Here is a 19,408-nt window from a genome sequence, read left to right on the forward strand (position 1 = left end):
TTTACTAGTCATTTACAAAAATATTTGTCGCCCAGCGACTAACTACAAAAGCCCTGATGTCCCGAAGATCGTACACTCCAGGCCTAACTACCCTGACATGTATAATCTTCATCGGCTCGTCCTCACGGTTCCTCACCTTTGGCCTTGCCCTTACCTACACATAAACATACCACTGTGAGTCGACAGACTCAGTAAGAAAAGCATAATATAATAAACATACTAAATCTCGGGTTATAATCAAGCGCCCATACACCTGACCACACCCCTAACTGAATCAGGGACGTCCATGACAAAGTATGATTAACCTCGAATCCAGCCTATACTCGTTACTTTAGTCGTACCGATGTGGTAGCAATTAATTCATACTATCTGATAGCCTAGCATATATCTGTTGGCATCTTGGTGCAACTCTATGTACACCTCACTGTTGCCCTGATATGCTAATCTGACGGTTATATAAAATTTGCCTAACATATATCTGATATGTTAATCTGGTGGCAACTGACATGTACGCTAAACATGTATAAGCATATGCATGACATTATACTAATCTTACCTCGATTCCGAATTCAGGTGTGCCGATCAACCTGAGTGGAACGATCTGCTTGGCGAATTACAGGCTCCTAAATCATAATAATCACAACACTGATAAGTGACACGCAAAATCACTTCCCGGGGACTTAAACTTGAAACTAGAAGTTTCCCTATCGATAACTAACATGGCAATACCCTAAATAACACAAAAATGGGAAGAACTAGGGTTCCCAAATTTTTCCCAACCGGTAGAGCGGTTCTACAACCGGAATTCCGGTTCTAGAAAAATTCCTAGAAGCCCCAACCGGTCGACCGATTCCTACAGGCCTCCCTGAACCCGAATTCCGGTTCAGTGCAGGAATTTTTCAAAATTCTATTTCTCCACCAATTCAACCCCAAACTTCATGCAACCTTCCAGACCTACTAATTAGACCCCAATGAACATAACCCAAGTGATAAAACCAAGCTTCATACACAGAAATGCATTTCACCATTAAAGGTTCAAGATTGAGTTCAAAAACTCAAAACTCGACTAACCCTTCAAACAGCCACTAAGTTATGCATAAATCAACTTATTCCAACATATTTTAACCACAGATAACACAATCAAACAATAGCAACAACTACAGGAACAAAACTCATCATTTTATCATGAAAACTAAAGTTTTGAGTTCAAAACTCCATACTTAGTTAAAATCAATAAACAACAATAAAACCCTGTTTGAATCAACATATTAAGACATAATTAAGCTTTAGAATTCAACACTAAACACAAACAACTTCCACAGCCACCAAATCCTCAAGCATGCAAAATTTCACAACTCCTAAACTTCAAGAAAACAAGGAACAAGTTCTAAAAAGCTTACCAAGAACTTGAGCTTACTAAAATCTTGAGAAAACAGCTTGAATTACCAAGGAAAACACAAAATCTTTGCTGCTCCAAGAGGGGCCGAAAGAGAGAGAGAGAGCTTTGAGAGAAAAAAGCAACCTTTTGTCTAATTTTAATTTTTCAATAAAAAAGAGAAAGAAATGGATTTTCTTTACTTAACAATCAGCATACAACATAACTAAAAATCACATTAATAATCTTCAATAAAAACCACAAAAGACAAAACTCACATAAGCAAAATGACTATTTTGTCGTCCCACTAAAATGGCATAAAAGGGGTACAAAGGGTATTTTGGGAAATTCTAAATTCCCGACCAATCTCGACCTTCCCAATGTCTAAATTAACTGCCCCGCTATACCAAAATACTAAATTGTGATTTTACTGAGCCATACACCGCGTTCCATGTTGCCGGGCACCGAAAATGTAAAATTATGAGATTTCACTATATGACATAAAAATGCATTCTAAATTCAAATAAATCAACATAAATAATTATTTAAATATCCATAAATAATTTTTTATAATTAAACACTAATTATCTGCTAATTTCTAAATTTAAGCTAAGCGGTCTTTACAATACATAATGTAGTGAAAATTATATATACATTAAACTTAAACTAATATTCAATATTTTTTCTTTCTTTCCTTCACGATATACCATATCACGTACAAACGATATACCTAAGACCAATATGGATATACAACAAACTCAAACTAATATACTATTAAATGAGATTTTTTCTCCAAGATATACAATAACATACAAAAACTATATATTACAATCATAAGCAAAAATAATCTAATTAAAAATTAATGTAATACAGTAAAAAAATTACATATACCAAAAACTTAAGTTAATATTCCACAAGTTTTTTTTCTTCATTCTTTCATGATATACCAATGAACATAAAGACAATATTTCCTAGTGAAATATAACTATACCTCAAACTCAAACTAATAATATTTCATGTTTTTTTAATTTCTCCCCTTTCACTCATTATATACCATAGCACATTAAAATAATATACCACAATCTTAAACTTATATGTATACTACCTTTTGATTTTTTTTAATATACTATTAGACATAAAAACAATATACCATTGTTCAAAATAAGTATACAAAACAATTTAAAATATTATACCACAAATTAAAAATAATATACAACTCTTTATAATTTTTTTATTTCTTAATATATCATAGTACATAATAAGAATATATACCGCAGTGTAAAATTAAATATATCAGAAACTTAAACTAATATCCTACTCATAGTTTTTATGTTCTTTCTTTCATTCAAGTATTTCATATCACATAAAAATGATATACCTTAGAGAAATATGAATATACAAGAAACTAAACTAATGCACTTTTATTTTTTCTTTTCCTTCATGATATAATGTGCCAAGAGAGAAGGAGGAAGCGAGATGGTCAAAACACGAGAGAATGAGAAGAGGTAGAAAGCTAGGGTTAATTACCCAAGGTGTAAATTGTAATTTTATCATTAAAATTTTAAGTGATGGGCCATTTTGCTAAATATTTATAAAAATGGACATTTACTCACTTAGTTTTCATATTTAGGGTTATTTTGCATCTCATCCCTTTTAAAAACCAATATGTAATAGTGTAATAATTTGAAGATGCAAAAATATTAATTATTCTAAATCTTATAGATAGTCATACTCCAAACGCTGTTCACTTGATATACCATTGTATTTGTACATAAGGTTGAAAGTGATCAACTAATAAAAAGGTCCATTTAGATAGGCGCTATAATTAGTAGTATAAATAATGAATTGGATGTTGATTTAAGGCATAAAAATTATCGCCATTTACTAGCAAAATGAAGTCCGAATGCCACCCTTCAGTTGACTCTTGTATTTTTCTTTTCATTCTCTTCCTTTTTTCGTTATCTTTGGTCGATACTCATAATGACTTTCTTCAATGCTTTTCTCAACAATCTCCAAATTCGAATTCAATTATTTTCACACAAAATCATACATCGTATCTTTCAGTCCTAAATTTATCCATACAAAATCCAAGGTTCTCTTCTCCATCCACACCCAAACCCTTTGTTATCATAACTCCATTGAATGCCTCTCATGTCCAGACCACCATATACTGCACAAAAAAGTCTGGTTTGCAGATCAGAGTACGGAGCGGTGGCCATGATTACGAGGGACTTTCCTACGTCTCTGATGTCCCATTTGTTGTGCTCGATCTCACAAACCTTAGATCGGTCAGCGTTGACTTAGATGACAAAACTGCATTTGTTGAAGCCGGAGCATCTATTGGTGAAGTTTATTACACAATCGCTGAGAACAGTCAATGTCTAGGATTTCCTTCTGCTACTGCCAACAGTGTAGGTGTTGGAGGACTTTTTAGCGGTGGTGGCTATGGCGCCATGCTTAGAAAACATGGTCTCTCTGTTGATCATATCATCGATGCCCAATTGGTCAACCATGAAGGGAGAATTCTTGATAGAATGTCCATGGGAGAAGATCTCTTTTGGGCCATCCGAGGAGGCGGCGGCGCTAGCTTTGGAGTCATTATTTCGTGGAAAATTAGGCTTGTTTCTGTCCCACAAACTGTAACTGTGTTCACAGTCAATAGGAATTTGGAACAAAAAGCTACAAATCTTGTTCATAGATGGCAATTTGTGGCAGATAGATTAGACAATGATTTATTTATTATTGTGAGATTACAAGCTGTGAATAGTCCCAATAAAACTATTCAAGCTTCATTTATATCTTTGTTCCTTGGTGGAGTTGATCGACTCATTCCAATTTTGAAAAAGGGCTTCCCTGAATTAGGTATTGTAAGAGAAGATTGCAAGGAAATGAGTTGGATTGAATCTGTCGTCTATTTCGCGGGATTCCCAAGTGGATCTTCTAAGGAAGTTTTGCTTGATAGAACAACTCCATTTAAAGTGCCTATAAAAGGAAAATCTGACTATGTCAAAGTGCCAATACCTGTTGATGGGTTGGAAGGAATATGGGAAAGGTTGTTTGAAGAAGAGGTAGGAATGGCTTTCATTCAAATGACTCCTTATGGTGGTAGAATGAAAGAGATTCATGAATGGGAAACACCATTCCCTCACAGAGCTGGAAACATATACAAGATTTTATATGTTGTAGCTGTTACTGATGAAGGTGAAGGGATTGATAATGTTACAGAATCGATTCATGTAAATTGGATTAGAAGGATTTATAAATACATGACTCCTTATGTGTCCAAGAATCCAAGAGAAGCTTATCTCAATTATAGGGACCTTGATTTAGGGAGAAACAATAACAATGGCACTACATGTTATGCACAAGCAAGCATTTGGGGTTTCAAGTATTTCAAAAATAACTTCGATAGGTTGCTTCGTGTAAAGAACATGGTTGATCCAACTAATTTCTTTAGGAATGAACAAAGCATTCCTCCGTCTTCTTAAAAAGCAGTATAATCCAATATACATGTGAACGGATTCCTTTACATTGATCAAACTACTTTTCAGTCAGTAATCGTTTGTCCTATATTATAAGTATTTATTTTTAAAAAGAATTTGTATGGAGGAAAGATGGGATGATTAGCAACAGCAAACAAGTTTGCCTTTTCAGGATGTCTTGTTACACGAAGAATGAAAATTCAAAAGTCATTATTAAAATTTTACAAAGCTTAGTAAGGAATCTTGTACAAGAGAACAGAGTTTACAAACACTTTAACACAAAAAATAAAGAACCAACTCCACAGAGAAGAATGAAAACGATTAAGAATTAACAGCGATTTAAACTAACAGGACAATTAATAATTCAAGTAACAAGTAATGTAATGATGAACGTATCACAATTTTTTAAAATAATAAGTATGTAATGTGTTTTCTATTTTTATTTTTTATATTTTATGAATTTGTTATTGAAAAATTAGTAAATAGATTTGGATGAAATAATGAATTTGAGTAGCAGAACAGAGAGAGATGTTGAATTGAGAATCCTATGTGTGCATATATGTATAATGTATATGCTATTATAAAGTGTGATACAAAATTAAGTGACCAATTATGTTATGGGTATCAAAAGGGTATTAAATTGTCATGAAAATAATGTGTAGATACTATAAGTTAATTTATAATTTGTTGAGGGGCCAAATTATAAATACCCAAAACTCATTATATAATGAGTCTATAAATAGGTAGTGGTCTCCAAGATACACTAAGATTTCTGTATTCTCTCCTTCCCCATCAGAGAAAATACCTAAGAAAATAGTGTATTCTCGGAATATCAAAACCTTCTTTGCAATCTCCAACAATGGCTTCAGGTTAGTGCTTCCGCTCATCTTTTATCATGATCTTCTTCTTTAATTTAGCAAAGATTCTATAGATTTATAATTTAGGGTTTTCTATATTAAAGCAATTTTAGGAATATGTTTAGATCTGTGATATATATCTTTTTTGAGTGTTTTATAAATCTTAACAAGAGAGTCATCCTTCCGTTGAATTCAAACGCACAAGAGAGTTACTAATGTGATGATGTGCAGTTTTTTGATAGCATAGACAATTAAAGATGTTAGAATATTTTATGTGGACCAACATTGTTAAGTGTTGCTCTCACTCAGTGTCAGCATTAGCATATAATAATAACTATATAATTGATAATGCATTGTATCACCATCACGTCATAATAGGATGGACATAACGTACTAACATGTTGGGAGACCATGAATATGCTCTAAAACATCTTTGGTCAACCTATTGGGCTAACAACTAATTCTCTCACGTTGGACATGTAGGCCGAAATAGCCCATAATTCCTTAATAAAAAGGATTGTGCTCTTAATTGGTGATTAAGGTAGAATGGGTATGGCTATGGTGTAGAGGGAATGGAAGAGTAAAGTTCATTACACCCAAGCTCTCTTTTCTCCATATGTGTAGATTAAAAAAGTGTAATCAACATGATCATTGAACATCAAGATTAAGATTGGAAGTATGTTTATTATTATGTTTATGCTCAAAAATTAAATATTTAATCTTGGTTAATATGAATATGATTGGTTATTAATTGTTATTAATTATATGCTCAATGTGTAGTAATATTCACAAATAGTATTAGAGCTTCGACATTTAATTTTAGTTGTTAGCATAATTAAACTTATTTGTTTTTATTTTTATCAATATGATTTTACATCAAGAAAAGAAAAAAAACAAAATAAAAAAATCCAAAAATAAAATTATTGGTAGACGAAGTAAGATTAGATGATTAATATTAAGTTTATGTGTGATTGAGACTAGATTTTTCGTTTCTTTTGGAGTTTATTTACTAAATTAAAGCACATTTATTGGTCAACGAAAATTGGCGCTGAAAGTTGGTAGTTTCATTGAGAGTCTTGTGAAAAAAAATTCAAAAAAAAATATCTTCCCTCAATAATATTCAAATTTTCCAACCACGATTGATGATACCCCTCAAAATGATGACACTCAACCAAGGGAGAAAACTAAGTGAAAGAACACAAGAATTTCCAAAGGACAAATGCAACTGAGACCCCGTGCTCGAGAAGAGGAAATGATTAATGGGGTTTTGAACAAACTAGAGATGAGATCCCAAAAGGACGTAGTCAGGATGCGTATGATCTTACAAGATATGTGCTATTGCTGGAATTAGAAAATAGACAACTCCGACATAGAATGGTAGAATCAAATTAGAGGAATGCTAAGTTGGAGCGCGAGGCTGTGTGTAAAGCCCGCTTAGTTAATTTGGAAATTAGCAGTTATTTATGTTAATCAGGAAATTATTTATAGCTATTTAAATAATTTATCATTGTTATTTATGGAATTCAGATATGCATAATTATGTTATCAGCAGTTTTTATATTTCGCATTTCCGGTGTCCGGTATTTTGGAACGCGGCGTTTGGCTCAGTAGAAATCACAACTTAGTATGTTAGTATTTTGGGGACGGGTTTTAGACATTGGGAATGTCGGGAATGGCCGGGAATTTAGAATGTCCCAAAAATACCCTTTAGTGATTTCTTATGTGATTTTAGAAAGGAGGGGCAAAATGGTCTTTTTGCCCAATGACTTTTTGTCTTTTGTGACTTGTAAATGGAATTATATGTTGATTTTAATTATTCTTTTCTTGGCTGAAATTAAATGAATAATATGTTATAAAATCTTTTTTTTCCCAAATTCCATCACTTAGGCAAATTTTAAAGAAATTAGAAAATCAAATAGAAAACTCTCTCTCTCTCTCTCTTTTCCTCTCTTTCGGCTGAGACTTGGAGGTTCAAAAAGCTGGATTTTCTTTGGTGATTCAAGCCTTAACTTGCAACTTATTTGATCTCTTGTGTGGTATGTGTTTCCTAGGCACTTTCTCTTTAAATTCTTGAAGAAAAATGATGAAAAAAAAGATGATGAATGCATGTGATTGTGGAATGTTGTTGCTGCTGTAATTAGTTCTTATTTTCTGAGTTTAAGCATGTTAGTTTAGGGTTGTTATGATGCTTGATTGCTAGGTTGAGCATGCTAGAAAGTTATATGTGAAATTATGTAATTTTGAGAGAAAATGCCATGAATTGTTTCTGTGAATTGCTGGATGTTGTTGTTTGTTTTCAGAGGCTATATTATGCTAGTTTAGGTTGATTTTAGCTGGTTTGCATGCTTGTTTTGTGGTTTTGCTCAAGCTTGAGTTTGGAACTCAAAGCTTGAGCTCCAATGGCAAAAATTGTGTATGTGGTTTCTGGGTAGGTTTGAGGCCTTGGAATGGTCATTTGGGACCTATGTAGGAGGTCTGGAAAGTTTGGGACCATTTGGGTTCGAATTGGTCAAGATATGGGAATTTTTGGTTGCTGCCTGCGAGGAACCGGAATTCCGGTTGAGCATCCGGAATTCCGGATGGGGGTTCGTATTTTTCAGAACCGGAATTCCGGTTGGGCAACCTGGACTTCGGATGGGGGATTTTTCGTAACCCTAGTTTTCCTCGTTTTTGGGTTTTTAGGGGTATTGCCATGCTTTTTATCGATAGGGAAACTTTTAGTTTCGAGTTTTAGTCCCCGGGAAGTGATTTAGCGTGTCACTTATAGCGTTGTGATTTTTATGGTTTAGGAGCCGAATCCGCCGTTCGGCCTTCGGTTCCAATCGGGTTGACCGCACACCCGAAATCGAATCCGTGTAAGATTAGTATAACAAGTATGCATATGTAGTTTACATGTTTAGCGTGCATGTAGGAAGCCTGTTAGATTACATTAGATATGTATTTAGGCTCCGAACCACCCAACCCTGTCACGTCGGTACAGGCTGGAGTATGACCAGCAGCCGGAGTATGACCGGTTCGACCGATCAGGCTGACACTGGTTGGTGGTTCAGTGCTATTGACCTATCCCGTCGGTACAGGCTAGAGTATGACCAGCAGCCGGAGTATGACCGATTTGACCGATCAGGAGGATACTTGTCAATAGTACCGTCCCCTGAACGTTCAAAACTCAGTACCATGTTGGACATGGCAGTAGTGCTCAGTACCATGTTGGACATGGCGCAGCGGGACTCGGCATCGTGTTGGACACGGCGGTCGGTTTTATGTATGATATTATTATGCTTTTCTTACCGAGTCCGTCGACTCACGGCTTACGTTCATGTGTAGGTAAAGGCAAGGTCATAGGGCGATGGACCGTGACCGAGCATTTGAGATTGTACATGTCGGGGCGGTTAGACCTGGAGCGTACGATCCTCGGGACAGCAGGGATGAGATTTTTGTAACTGTCGTTAGACGACTTTCATTTTGATGTAAAAGTTGAATAGTTAAAAAGTTTGTAAATATTTTTTTATAAATCGGGATCCCGAGACTTTTTGTAAAATGGTTTATAAGTTTAATGAAAAAGCAAAATTTTAATTAATCACGTTTTTCCATAAACCTCGTTGATTAGCAACGAAAGCCGCACAAAGACGTTTAAAAATCACGTAATACGCCTAAGATAGTTAGGGTGTTACAATTTGGTATCGTAGCCGCTGTGTTGTCTTCCGAAGATCGTCACGACATGTACAATCATCATCGCCAGCTAGCTCGGTTCACGGTTCAGTAAGCCTTTATTGCTTTAGTAGTTTATTTTATTCGCTATGAAAAAAAAAAAAAGAAAAGCCTCGTTAGGAAGCATGTTAGTAGCTTTGATAGTAGAATAGGCGCATGTTTCATTTCTAATTTCCAAATTAAGCGGCATTAGTAAGCTCGCCTTGAATACGACCTGATATGCCAACTCTTGGTTTCGCAGGCGGTTCTAACTAGATGGACGCCAGGCGGACTACCAGGAGTCGAGGCAACTCCGTGGGGTCGAATCAGGGAGAGGGAGCTCGGTTTCCCCCACCTGCTAGGGGCCGAGGTAGAGGTCCCCGAGGCAGGGCTCGTGGTCGGGGTGATGAGAACCCGCCACAGGCTGCCTGTGCTCCCCGGCCGATCGTGGAGCCCCGAATCGGGAGTTGCGGTTTGCGGAGATGCAAGCCGGGATCGAAGAACAAGACCTCGAGATTCGTAGGTTGAGACGCAGGTGCTCCTGCAGTTCCAGTGCCAGTAATTCCAGTGGCACCTGCCCCTGCTGCCCAGGCCGAGATGGTAGTGGCGGCCCATAGATTGGAGCCTTTGTATGAGAGGTTCCGGAAGCAAGCACCTCCGGTATTCCTGGGAGGTCCTGATGTGTCGAAAGCCGAGCAGTGGCTTACGGTGATCACCAGAATCTTGAACTTTATGGGTGTCACCGGCAACGACAGAGTGGTGTGCGCCACATTTCAGTTCCAGGAGGATGCCCTGGTATGGTGGGACATGGTGTCTCAGATTCACGATGTCACCACCATGACTTGGGAGAGGTTCCAGGAACTCTTCAACGCGAAGTACTACAACGAGGCGGTTAGAAGCGCCAAGAGAAAAGAATTCGTTCACCTGACCCAGCGGGAGAACATGAGTGTCACTGAGTATACTACTCAGTTCGACCGGTTGGCGAGGTTAGCCTCGGGAATTGTGCCGACCGACTTCAGCAGAAAGGAGAAGTATCTGGACGGGTTGAATCCCAAGATCAGGCATGACCTGATGATTACCACCGACGACAGCACCACCTACGCTCAGATGGTGGAGAAGGCATTGCGAGCTGAGGGCGCAGTGGGATGTATGTCAGATTCAGCCAGTACTCCGGTTGGTGGCGGAGCTCCTACCCCTCCTGCATCAGGATTTAGCAGGGGGAGTAGTGGTTCGGCCATTGATCAGAGGAAGAGGGCACCCACTGCTCGGCGGCTCGAGTCGAACAAAAGGTTCGGGGGAACCGAACGCAGGAGTCGTCCCGGTGGTAATGAGACTCGCTTCTCCTATCCCGAGTGCCCTAGCCGCAAGAGGCACCATCGGGGAGAGTGCAAGGGGCGGGGATGCTTTCATTGTGGCATGCCCGGCACTTCAAGAGGGAATGTCCCGGCCCGGCCGGAGGCACCGAGAGCTCCGGCGATGCCCACTCCAGCAGGTATTCGCGATCACGCAGCCGATGCGGATGCCGGCCCATCGGTTGTTACAGTCGATTCTTATTAACGACTCGCTTTATTCAGTGCTGTTTGATTCTGGGGCTACACGTTCTTATGTGGCGGCCAGAGTCTTTAGTAAGTTGGGTAGACCCTTTGATAGATATGAGTCAGGGTTTGGAACCCCGTTATTCGGCGGAGAATTGGTTATCTCCAATAGGTGGATTAGGTCTATGCCGATCAGGATAGATGGTAGAGAGTTGAGCGCTGATCTGATAGAGATGAGCTTAGTCGAATTTGATATTATTTTAGGAATGGATTTCCTATCTAAATATTCGGCGAGCATTGATTGCAAGAGGAAGATGGTGGTCTTCCAACCCGAAAGTGAAGAACCGTTCGTATTTGTGGGTTCGGTTCAGGGATCTCGGATCCCGGTGATCTCGGCTATGTCAGCGAGAGAATTATTGCACGGTGGGTGCTTAGGGTTTCTGGCCGTGGTGGTGGACAACACTCGGCCGGTACACCATTCGGCCAGAGGACATCAGCGTGGTTCGGGAATTTTTGGACGTTTTTCCCGAAGAACTTCCAGGGTTACCACCTCAGCGGGAGATTGACTTTGTGATTGACTTGGCACCAGGGGTGGATCCGGTTTCTAAAGCCCCGTATAGGATGGCTCCAGCTGAACTTAAGGAGTTAAAGATTCAGCTCCAGGGGTTGCTTGACATAGGGTTCATTCGGCCCAGTGTGTCACCCTGGGAGCCCCGGTTTTGTTCGTGAAGAAGAAGGATGGATCGATGAGGATGTGCATCGTCTACAGAGTTGAACAAGCCGACGGTGAAGAATAAATATCCATTACCTAGGATCGATGACTTGTTCGATCGGCTTCGGGGGAAGACGGTCTTTTCTAAGATTGATCTCCGTTCGGGTTATCATCGATTGAGGATCCGAGAGGAGGACATTCCAAAGACGGCTTTCCGCACTAGGTATGGACACTACGAGTTCTGGTTATGTCATTCGGACTAACCAATGCTCCCGCGGCATTCATGGACCTGATGAATAGAGTATTCAAGGATTTCCTCGATATCTGTGTGATTGTGTTTATCGACGACATCCTCGTGTACTCTCAGTCAGAAGAGGAGCATGAGTTACATCTTCAGATGGTACTGTAACGACTTCGAGAACATAGACTCTACGCCAAGTTCAAGAAATGTGAGTTCTGGTTGTCTCAGGTGTCCTTCCTAGGACACATTGTGGGTAAGGACGGGATCAAGGTGGATCCCGGGAAGATCGAATCCGTCGGTGGATTGGCCGAGACCGAAGACAATGACGAGAGATCGAAGCTTTTGGGATTAGCCGGGTACTACCGTAGGTTTGTGGAGGGGTTCTCCAAAATTTCAATGCCCCTAACCGAGCTTACAAAGAAGAATCGGCGATTTATCCGGACGGATAAATGCGAAGCTAGTTTTCAGAACCGAAACGAGAGATTGATTACCGCTCCGTACTAGCTTTGCCTTCGGACGAGGAGAAGTTCGTGGTCTATTGTGACGCATCCAAACAGGGTTTGGGGTGCGTATTGATGCAAGCCGATCGGGTTATCGCTTACGCCTCCCGTCAGTTAAAGGATTATGAACAGCGATACCCGACTCATGATTTAGAATTGGCCGCGGTGGTTTTTGCACTGAAGATTTGGCGGCATTACCTGTATGGGGAGAAGTGCGAGATCTATACCGATCATAAAAGTCTCAAGTATTTCTTTACTCAGAAAGATTTGAACATGAGACAAAGGCGTTGGTTGGAATTAGTGAAGGACTATGATTGTGAGATCCTTTACCATCCCGGGAAAGCCAATGTAGTGGCCGATGCCCTAAGCAGAAAGGGTCCCGGGCAGGTGGCTAGCATGGTTCAGATCTCACCTCAGCTAGCAGAGGATATGGTTAGATCCAGCATTGAGTTTGTGGTAGGTCAGCTTCACAACTTAACGCTGCAATCTGATCTGTTAGAAAGAATAAAGGTTGCTCAGACGTCAGATCCGGAGTTAGTGAAGATCCGAGATGAGGTATTGGCTGGTCAGGCCAAAGACTTTTCAGTGTCAGCTAATGGAATGCTTTTGTATAAAGCCAGGGTTTGTGTCCCGAACAGTGTGGACTTGAGAAACGAGATCTTTGAGGAGGCTCATTCTACTCCATATTCTCTGCATCCCGGCACCACCAAGATGTACCAAGATTTGAAACCGTACTTCTGGTGGAGCGGTATGAAGAAGAATTTGGTAGAATTCGTATCGAGATGCCTCACATGTCAGCAGATCAAGGCTGAACATCAGAGACCAGCAGGGTTGTTGCAGCCTCTAACCCTACCAGAATGGAAATGGGAGGATATTACGATGGATTTTGTGGTCGGGTTACCTAGGACCACGGGTATGTATGACTCCATTTGGGTAGTGGTGGATCGATTTACGAAATCTGCTCATTTTCTGCCGGTTAGAACAACGTTTACAGTGGATCAGTTGGCAGAGTTATATGTGTTGGAATTTATTTTACCAGGATCTTAGATCTACTCACAAGTATGTTTATTAACACCCTAAATATGAACTTTCTAAAACGATGAAATAAACACATATAAAGTTTAGGAAACCTTACATTGGGTGCAGCGGAATAATATGACTCCTTCCGTTCAGATATCTAGCCCTTGATTCCTTTCTGTAGCAGAGCATTATCAATATCTGAACCTGGATCTCTTTCTCTGAATCTTTTATGCTGAAACCTCCTTCTTGCTGAAAGTCTTTCTTCACGATCTTCCTCACTATGATTGAGGTATCACTTGCTGTGTGTGGGCACTACTCTCACACTAAGATTTTCGAAATTGAAGAGGGAAGGAGAAAGAGAAGGGTCAGCCAAAGATAGGGAGAGAGAAGGCTCAGTTTTTTCTGAATCAGAAGTGTAGAAATTTAAGTGTAAATTTCCTGAAGCCTTCACTATCTATTTATAGCATTCCACTAGGGTAAGGTTTGAATTATTTGGCATTAAAATAATGAAAATATCAGTTTAAATTTCCTACAAAAGTGGCCAGCCCTATACAAGTGGATTTGGGCCTTACTTTTTGCAATTTTGCAGTTTTATCTTTTCTGCATCTGATTTTCTCAAAAACGCCAATTTTCAAATTCAACCATTTAAATGCCAATTCTAACTATTTAATAACTATAAATAATTATTAAATAATATTGTCATTTATCATATTTATTAATTGAACCATACAAAGTATCATAATTAACAAATATGCCCCTATAAACTCTTTCTTTACAATTTCGCCCTTACTTAGTGAAAAATTCACAAATAGACATAGTCTAATTTGAGAATTATAATTGATTAATCAAAACCAATTACAAGAGTCTTACAAGCAATATTATCTCAACTAGTGGGGGGACCATGGGTCTATATAATCGAGCTTCCAATAAGTAGATCAAGAATTTAGCACTAAAATTCACTAACTTATTAATTCTTCGTTGAATCCACGCATAGAACTTAGAATTGCACTCTCAGTATATAGAATGCTCTATATGTTCCACCATATAGACACATCATTAGTTATCCATTGTTATAATCCTAATGTGATCAATGATCCTCTATATGAATGATCTACACTGTAAAGGGATTAAATTACCGTTACACCCTACAATGTATTTATTCCTTAAAACACTTGACCCCGTATAAATGATATTTCAGCTTATGTGAAATGAGTACTCCACCATTTATGTTCGTTTGGTCAAGCTCGAAGGAGATCATCCTTTGCTTACTATTCGCCGTATAGAAGCTATAGATTCCATGTTTATGCTAGCGCTCCCACTCAATTGCACTACCGTGTTCCCAAAATGTACGTATCACCCTGACCTAAAAGTAGGCTTAACTAACAAATCAAAGAACACGAATAGCCTCTCGAGATTGAGCCTAATCATATCAGGATTAAGATCATTTGATCTAGGATCAACTAGGCGATATTGACTTGAATAGATATTACGGTAGTTTTAATAAATCTAAGTCAAAGTTCAATATCGGTCCCTTCCGATGCATACTCCATGCATCCAACCTGAGCTTTACTTTAACCAATGTTCTGGAAAGAACATAGTATTTCTCCAAATACAAGTAAACTCTTGTTGTAGATTATCATATCAGTAAAACCCTATGTCTGATAAATCTAGGAAACTTTATTCACATAGTCATGTTTACTTTCCAATGTGTTGACGGCACAATAAACAGGATCAAGTATGTGAAAAGGGTTTCAGATGAATTTATACATTATGTACATATAATCATGAAATAAATCATGTGAACCATGCAACATTAAATGTTATTTACGATCTATATTAATAAGTAAATCTCGATTATATTGAAATGAGTTTTATTTAGGGCATAAAACCCAACAAACTCCCACTTGCACTAATATAAAACAAAAAGTGCGTTTCAAATAATCTCAACACCTTGATATACAAATCAAGTGTAGTAGTAGTAAACTCCTCGTAATAGGATCTGAAAGGTTGAATTAACCACAACCTTTTCTCCACCATTACTCTTCCTTTATCACAAAATCATTGATAATGTGAAATTCCTCTCTATATGTCTACTCTCTTGGGATACTGGATTCTATATCTTTGGCAACTACTTTTGGTTAATCAGGAAATTAACACTAGTAGTTTAAGGCAATTTGGAATGGTGCCAAAAATGTATAGAACTTTCCTTAGATCGAATAAGTACCTTTCCCCGCAACCTTAACATTCAGTCCCTCTCGGTAGACCTAGAGACTTCGGATAGGTTTTTACACTTCTCCAAAATCACTATTCCACCCCTGCAGTAACCACCATCTTATCAGAAATATTTACTAGCACATAGGCAAATTTCGAAATCTGATATGGTGTAGTCTAAGAGTTTTAAACACACCCTTATAGACTAACATATAGTTCCTCTTCTTAATCTTAAAATTTACTTGATTGTCTTCCAATGTTCTTCTCCCTGGATTAATCCGATACCTACTCATTACTCCCACTCAACGGCAGTGTCCGGTCTAAGGCATACAAAAGCATATCTAAGACCTCTCACTGTTGATGTAAGAAATTCTTTCATGGCTTTATCTTTTCTGGAATAGTTAAGACTTTTCCTTAGATAAATAAAATCTATACCTAAGAAGTTGTGAAGCTTCTATAGATTGCCATTAGAAAGAAAATGCTTCAGCATCTTACTAAAGTAAGTTGCTTGCATTAGAGTAAGTAATTACTGTGTATACCACAAGCCATAGGTTTAGATAAACTCAAACCTATAATACTAGGAACAGGAAGTTTTGTTAAGTCCATTGAATGGACTTATAAACGAAAATTTCCTTTTATGTCCTTGTAATAGAAAACTTTAGGTTACTCCATGTGAATGGATTAAACCATAGTTCTATTGGCTTTCTTCTTAGTTTCTTATCTTGACAATCCATTACTTGTTTAAACTCACAATGGATTTTAATCACTAGTGTCTCCCAAGTCATAAGAAGGTGAGTTCCTAGAAACTCTCCCACTACGACAAGGTACCGTGAATTATGTCTAAGAAAACTAAATGGTATTGATCTCTTCGGTTGTGACAAGACAACAGAGGGCGGTGGGATCATCATATGTCATATAAGATGATAGAACACTTTTGGAATCAAGAATTAAGTATCTCCTTTATTTGCTACTTGTTTTTCGGACTTAGTCATTTTCTTAGAAAAGTAGTATTTGTTTGAACAAACACTTTCTTATCTATTGACAATGGGATGGTCCACCCCTAATCACTTAGAATAGCTAAGAAACCATGGTTAACAGTTCTAGCTTTTCTTAAGATTTTGATTAGGTCATCCATGAATCTAGTAATGATTTACATTAAGTATACAACCATTACATCATTCTGAAATTGTATTACCATAGAAGGATTTAGGCAACGACTAGTAACTAATCATCAACATGCAACTCAAAATTTACGGGAGGTAAGTTTGGATATAATTCAAAAATCAATTTAATGATCTTTGAACCGCATATCTACTAACTATTTCTCCACCCCTATCAGTTCGCAAGATCTTTAACCACTTACCTTAATGGTGTTTAACCATTGCTAGAAATTAATGAAATTTTTCAAACATTTCAAATTTCTTTGCATAAGGTATAATCTAGAGTTATCGTTTTAAGAATACAACGAAAAACTCATATCCACCCCTGAATGTACATTCATCTGCGAATGAGATGAACTACTTTCAGTGGATATAGGCATATTAACTCTTTGCAGAGATTGATCTTGTCAAATCCACTATGAACAAGATACAAATGCCATAGATTAAGAAAATGTGGTAGTGTCTATGATGACATAGGTTTAGTTACATCAAAGAGTTCTTAGAATACTTCAAGTGGATCCTGGTCACAGAATACCTAACTCACATTCATACAGTTTTAATCCATTAATAAAAGATGGATATTAAACACTTGAGAAAGTGTAACTGTATTGTATTCTGGAATTAGAAATTAAGAAAATTTCTATTTGGAATCTAAAATTAAAGTCAAAGACTTAAATTCAACCAAATTTAATGAGTAATTCTTTCTTGGACCACCACTACTAATACAAACTCTAAGTCAGATTTGCCCATACAAGTAGGAGATTTCTAAGATTGAGGATTTATATCAATTGGGAATAGAATTTCGGGGTTATAATCATATGCGTCATTTAATTTCTTAAGAGAAAATATAATGACATGAAATGATTCATAGACCATTCATCCAATGATATATTTGAAAGCTAATTCGAAATGAATAAGCTAAGAGGAATTAGGATAATTTCGTTTAAAATAAGAATCCAACGATGCTTCGATTAGCGAAAGTCAAAGTAATCTTATTTATATAATCTTCTTGTTTTATATCGTAAAAATACTAGTCTAAGGTGTCATCAATTGATGAACAGCTAGATGTCGCATATACAATATTTATCTTTCGAGATCTAACACTATTATGTATGTCTAATGGTGAAAATCCACTAGGGATTTATCTCATTAGATAAACAAGCCAAGTTAGACCAACAATGAAGATTCGAAATTAAACTACAACTTAATAACAGAAAATAACATGGTTCAATATAAATTCATACACAATTCGTAAATTATAAACATATAGTAAGTAGGAATGACAAGTGAAAATACTAAAACTTACAATCCTAAATAATTTCCAAGGTTTTCAACAAACTGATATCAGTGTCCCGTTTAGGCGAGAGTCAAAGCTACCATTCATTGAATAGAGTTGTCGGCTCGTCTAAAATGTTAAACATTCTAGCAACCTTTTATTCGATCAAGATTGGAATTCAGCGTTGTCCCGTTTAGGCGAGAGTCAAGGCAATTCTATCTTATGAGCTTCCACCATTGTTTCATAATTTGCAAGTCAAGTATGGTCGCCACCATTAGGGTGATCCATACCATACAAAACACTTACAAACTACTTATCATGCGAGGTTAAACGGTGCGAAATTGCTAATGAACGTTCCTCCATTAGGGAGGATTACTCACTAAAACAAACGCGGTGTAAAACCCACAATGGAGATCGAATGTCTCTTGATAATAAAGCTCATTATTTAAAAAGAGTTGTATTTTCTTTTATTCTCTTTATTTATTCTATTTATTTTAAATATATATTTATTTATTTAAAATTTCCAATTTAGAATGAAAAATTCTAAATATAAATTTTAATTTAATATTTATAAATTTTACTTAGATGGATATGAAAATAACATGAATTATTTCCATCTTAGTAATAATTTCCAATAAATATTTAGAAAAAAATATTTAAGTTGTTACAAAATTAATTTAAATTAATTTACAACTCAAATTTAATTTTCTATAAATATATATTGCATTTCGAAAAATTAAAGTATATAAGAATACAATTTTCGAAAAATGCATATTAAAATAAAAAATAAATCCTGGAAAAATTATTCTAATTTAATGTTGGCCCAAAATTAATTAATAAAATTAATTTACAACAAAAAATATAATTTTCCTATTTAATTAAATATATAAGAAAAATTACAAATATTTAAGTATGATGATGAAAATCAACTTAAATATTAATTTTCTATTTAATTAAATACACTAGAAAAATACTTCAAGCAAAAATATCACCTATCTAGATTTTCCTTTGACTAATTAATTCTATTTCTAATAATATACTTTAATTCAATTTATTTTAAATTAATCAATAAATGAAAAAATCATTGATTTAAGTTGATCCAAGAATTAATTAAAATAATTAATTTACAACTTAATCTATTTTTCAAGATAAAATTCGAAATTCTAGCATTTAAGAAATACAATTTCGAAAATTGATTAATAAAATAAAGAAAAAATATATTTTGAAAATTATTTAAATTTAGTTGAAAAAAATAAATTTCAACTAAAAATAATTTTCTATTTAATTAAATGTCATGAAAAAGAAATATTTAAGTATGATGATAAAAATCAACTTAGATATTTAATTTTCAA

The 19,408-nt window shown here is 36.6% G+C and overlaps 1 protein-coding gene across 1 annotated transcript; it reads left to right on the top strand.

The window, feature by feature from the left end:
* Positions 1–3,231: 3,231 nt before the first annotated feature.
* On the top strand, positions 3,232–4,917 carry LOC115697126 (tetrahydroberberine oxidase-like). The gene has a single exon (XM_030624041.2). The coding sequence runs from the start codon at positions 3,268–3,270 to the stop codon at positions 4,861–4,863; it is 1,596 nt and encodes a 531-aa protein (XP_030479901.1). The 5' UTR covers positions 3,232–3,267; the 3' UTR covers positions 4,864–4,917.
* The last annotated feature ends 14,491 nt before the right edge of the window (positions 4,918–19,408 follow it).

The sequence above is a fragment of the Cannabis sativa genome, chromosome 7 (assembly GCF_029168945.1).
Source record: "Cannabis sativa cultivar Pink pepper isolate KNU-18-1 chromosome 7, ASM2916894v1, whole genome shotgun sequence".
NCBI classification, from domain to species: domain Eukaryota; kingdom Viridiplantae; phylum Streptophyta; class Magnoliopsida; order Rosales; family Cannabaceae; genus Cannabis; species Cannabis sativa.